At 25.4% G+C, this 4767-nt stretch overlaps 2 protein-coding genes across 2 annotated transcripts in view; both read right to left on the minus strand.

Moving 5' to 3' along the window:
* Phum_PHUM539800 (F-box/WD-repeat protein, putative) overlaps positions 1 to 670 on the minus strand; it is a gene marked incomplete at both ends in the record, with an annotated part of 3831 nt that extends 3161 nt beyond the window's left edge. The window contains one exon of the mRNA XM_002431620.1: positions 86 to 670. Within this exon, the coding sequence (XP_002431665.1) occupies positions 86 to 670 (585 nt within the window). The remainder of the gene's footprint in view (positions 1 to 85) is intronic.
* A 2006-nt stretch (positions 671 to 2676) lies between these two features.
* On the minus strand, positions 2677 to 4767 carry Phum_PHUM539910 (proton-coupled amino acid transporter, putative; the record flags this gene model as incomplete). Its single annotated transcript, XM_002431621.1, has 6 exons — positions 2677 to 2918; positions 3204 to 3379; positions 3502 to 3680; positions 3749 to 4106; positions 4207 to 4479; positions 4616 to 4767. The coding sequence occupies 6 exons, from the start codon at positions 4765 to 4767 to the stop codon at positions 2677 to 2679; spliced, it is 1380 nt and encodes a 459-aa protein (XP_002431666.1).

Here is a 4767-nt window from a genome sequence, read left to right on the forward strand (position 1 = left end):
AAAAAAATTTATAATTTAAAAATGGAATTTTCATACTTTTAAGATTGGAACATAAATAATAAAAGTATTGATGAGAAAAACTTACCTCTTTGGGCAAAAGGGAAATAAAATCTCTTTGAAATTGAGGTTCAATAACTTGCATAATATGACGAACTTGAGATGGATTGCATAATTCGATAAGCTGATCCAAACCCAAGAGCCTTTCAGCATTAGTCCATTTTTGGAATTGAACCAACCAGTCGTGTAATTCAGGTGGAGGGTTATCTTTGGTTGGAATAATGCATCTAGTTTTAGTTTTTTCTTTCCCAGAGCTGGATACTCCTTCAGTCTTACTCTCTGCATTAATTTTTTTACATAAAGTAGATGAATCAGAATCATCTGGTTTATTGGTTGAATTATCATATTTTCTTTTTCTCTGTACAAAAGGCTTTGAACAAGTTGATTTTTGAGCTAACACTGATGGCTTCGGTTCATCATCAACTAATAATGATGAAGAATCACTCCAAGATTCTTCCCCTTCACTATTTTGATCACCATCACCTTCACGTACTCCAGAATCAATTTCATCACCGTCACTGTTTCTTTTATCTTCGCTTACGTCCTCATCATTATTTAAGTTTTTGGACGAATCTGTTTCCGTTATTGATTTTGAAGAACATGGTAAAGCCATTTCCTCCATTAAAAAAATTTTGAAGTTTTAACAAACGGAATTCGCCCCAGAATTATGTACTACAAAAATATTTTTTCCTTTCCACCGAAATTAATTATAATTAAATTTTTATAAAACATTTTTAAAAAATTTATTTTTTTAATTTTTGACCGAATCAAAAAAATAAAATAAAATAAAATAAAATAAAAACTTAATTATAATAATAAATTGTTTATTTTTCTGGTTTTGGTATTTAGAAACTTCACTGGACCTTTGAGCACATTCTATTTATTAAACACACCCGAAGTATTTAAATATTTTATGTTAAGCTGAACGATTAGCTTATTAAAATCAAATATTATTGAAAAATAAATCATTGTCTTTTATAATTTAAAATCTATTATAATAAACAACTAAACTAATTAAGAACGTAAAAATGTGTTCTTAACAAGACGAAACATTTCTTTAAAAAACAAGGAGGCAGCCATTATTTAATTAACGAAAGCGCGTTCAGAAATTACCTACCATTATTTTATCTTTATTTGCCGCCTCAAGAAACTCTGCTTTTGTTATTATTTCCAATACTCAGCTGGTTTATTTTCCCGCCTTTTTGTAACGGCTTAAACGTTTACATATTCGTGTGCACATTCTTGTTTTTCAATAAACTCTTATAAATAACGGTTAATTATATAATAAATTTATATAAATCAAAGGAAAAAGGTATTTTTCAATCAATAACAATCAATTATTTAAACTTAACGTAAATATATATTAATTTCCTTCTTTTTTTTAATACAATAAGGTTACAAAGCTTTCAAAAAAAATTTTTCATCTATATTTTTTACTTCTGAATATTTAATGTCTTAAAAGTATTTTTGTTCTTTTTTTTTTTTTATACAAAAACGTAAATAATATTTTATATAAATTGATTTTAACTTAATTTAACAATTGATGGTAAAACAATATCTTATTGATAAAATTCTTATTAAGGCAAGATGTTTTATTTTTTATTTATTTATTTATTTAATAATGTTGATAAACTTTATAAAATATTTACAATTTTTTATTTAATTTAAAGCCAACTAAAATAATTTCAATTTATTTAAATTTTTTTTTTAAAATTCAACTCTTATTAATTAATAATTTTTTTTTTACATTTTTTGACATAAAGATAAACATTTTTGTTTGAATTTTAATGTAAATTTTTTTTTTTTTGGTTAGAAAATTTAAAAATATATATATTTATTTATTTATTTATATGTTTGTAGTAAATTAAATAATATTTCAAAAAATTTTGTATATTTACATTTATATATATATATATATATATATATTTGATCTTAATTAATTCATTACGTTTTTTTTTTTTTTTTAAAAGATTTACAGTTGACTTAAATAAAATTACGTTATCATATGTTTTATTTTTTAGAAATTGAGTTAATTAAATTTTTTAAATAATTCCCTGAAAAGGTTTTTTTCATGTAAAACCAAGAGTTTGAATTAATAAGAAATAATTAAAATCTACAATATAAATTGTTGTCAATAAGCAATTACGTGTTGATAAAAACTTGAGGTAATAATAACTCATTAGAATATTTTAATTCTAAACTATTTAATAACAATTTTCATTTATTTATGTTTTTTTTTTTTTTTTTTTTTTCCAATCAATCTTTTACTTTAATTAAAATGAACGTCACCACTAAATTTAACCGTACCACAAAATCTAAAAAAATTTCAATTTTTAAACAACTCAATGGCAAAACTTTGGCCAACAATCCTCCTACTTTAAATATAATTTTCAATTAACTACTTATAAATAAACTATAAATTTTAATAACAAAACAAAACAAAAAAAATTAACAATTGATTTTTTTTTTTTATTATTAAAATATACATTATAATAAGAAATTATTACTTTATCCAAAATTATTAACAAAAATAACGTTTTTTTTTTTTTTTTTTTCTCGTGTTTAGTGTGAAATTTTTAGGCAGGTTGTAATCGTAATCAATTAAGAAGAAAAAAAAATTTAAAACATTGTTGCAATAATGTCTCTAATAGCACAATAAGTTCCAACAACGAGACCGAGAACTCCACAAATAATTAATAAAATATCTTTAATTAAAATCCATTTGAAAGGACCGAGTTTATCTGGCCAATAAACGCACATTTCTATTATTGCTGGAAAAGCAATTCCTAAAGCAGAAAGGCATAATGCTCCAAATAACGAAATGAAAAGTTCCAAGTTTGGAATGGCAACTGCTAATAAAACTATTTGAAAAAAAAAAAAATACAAACAAACGTTAATCGTAAGTTATTTAAAAAAAAAAAAAAAAACTTTGATATTAAACATATTGTTTCAATTGTATTATTAATAATTGACTTCACAGAAAAATTTTTTTTTTCTTTACTACATGCCAACTGTCCATCAAGAACATTTAACAAAAAGGTATTTCTTTGTGATAAAATAGATTTTTAATTTATTTCCCCCCCACTACTCAATTACAAATAACTTTATATATTTTAGTTTATTCAAGGACACAATTATTAACTTACACGTCAATATTACTAAAGTAGTTCTTAATAAATATTCGTATAGTAAACTGTGATTGCTTTTTTCACATTTATCTTTTAAATAAGTGAACCAAATTATTTCAACAGGAACGTATGATTGCAATGCATAAGTTATGAATATTGCAATGGCAAAAAGAATTTGTACTGACTGGGATAATCTGTAAAAAAATTTAAAATTATGAGAATCAAATGTAAAAAAAATATTAATTTTTGCCAATTAAAAAAATTAAATTGGCAAAAAATCACTTATATTGTATTTTTTTGTTTTAGTTTTACTTACATTTCCTGTTGCGGTAAATTCAAAGTAACGGATCCTGCAGATTCACTACCGTATTTGATGTAACCGAAAAAACCGACCAAAACGTATAGGATAACTATGACAAACATTCCACGATTTAAAACGCCAAAATAACCGCCGAATGATTTTGGCGTTTCCATATTATTTTCAAGTGCAATTATCTGAAATTTAATTTTAATTAATAATTGTCCAATGATTAATTTTTTCCGTTTGTAAATAGGATACTCACAACTCCGACAGCTTCTAAAGCAAACAATGTCGTACCGACGTACAATGGATAACCTTTTAAAGTTCCCACGTATTCGACCGTGTCGATCGATGGCAATTGATCAAATATATAATATAAAACAATACCTAAGCCTACGAATGTAATAACATTGGCTAATGTCGATAGGGGAGCAAGTCGTTTAAGGTTTCGTATGTAGTTAATAAGTATCAAAGGAAGTAGTAAAATAAGCATGTAAAGTCTCACATCGAACGGTTTGATGTAATAATCGGCGACGGATTTGATATTCGTTGCAACGAACACGATATAAACGCAACAAATACCCAATTGATACACGATCATAAAAACATCCACAATAATCCTAGAGAGGGTAAGAAATAATAATAATAATTATTTTTATTTACAAAATACGACGCACATTATTTAAAAAAAAAATTTTTTTTTTTTTTTTAGTCACTCACGCAGAATATTTAGCGAAACACCGAAGCATGTTTGGTCCCATTTCAAGTCCTTTTTCCATTGAAGCAGGATATGATAAAATTGGAACTCTGAGTTTTTTACACAGTTCATATTGTGCCCGTACCAATATATGTAAGCAATACGTACATAACATTCCTATTAATATTGTTGATATTGTTCCTAAAATTAATCCTGAATTATAAAATGCATTTGGCATTGCCAATATCCCTGTACCGAGTGAACCTTTTAATAAATGAACCAAAGTTTCCCAATTACTAGAAAATTAAAAAAAAAAAAATAATAATAATAAATTTTTTTAAATCGATTACAGAGTAATTGGAGAAAGGATAATTAAAATATTTTCAATACGGAATGTAAATTTAAAATTCTGAGGGGCCTTTATATACCTACGTTGTAGGTGTTGGCCTGTTTCGATGTAAATGTGGATCGTATGGTTCTTTCGATGGGGATCCCTGCGATGGTGAACTATCACCATTTCCAACCATTTGAAGTTGTACGTCATTACCCGGTGCTGCCGTTACTTCGTAATTTCTTTTCGTCAT

This window comes from Pediculus humanus, genomic scaffold (assembly GCF_000006295.1).
Source record: "Pediculus humanus corporis 1103172108290 genomic scaffold, whole genome shotgun sequence".
Lineage (NCBI taxonomy): Eukaryota > Metazoa > Arthropoda > Insecta > Psocodea > Pediculidae > Pediculus > Pediculus humanus.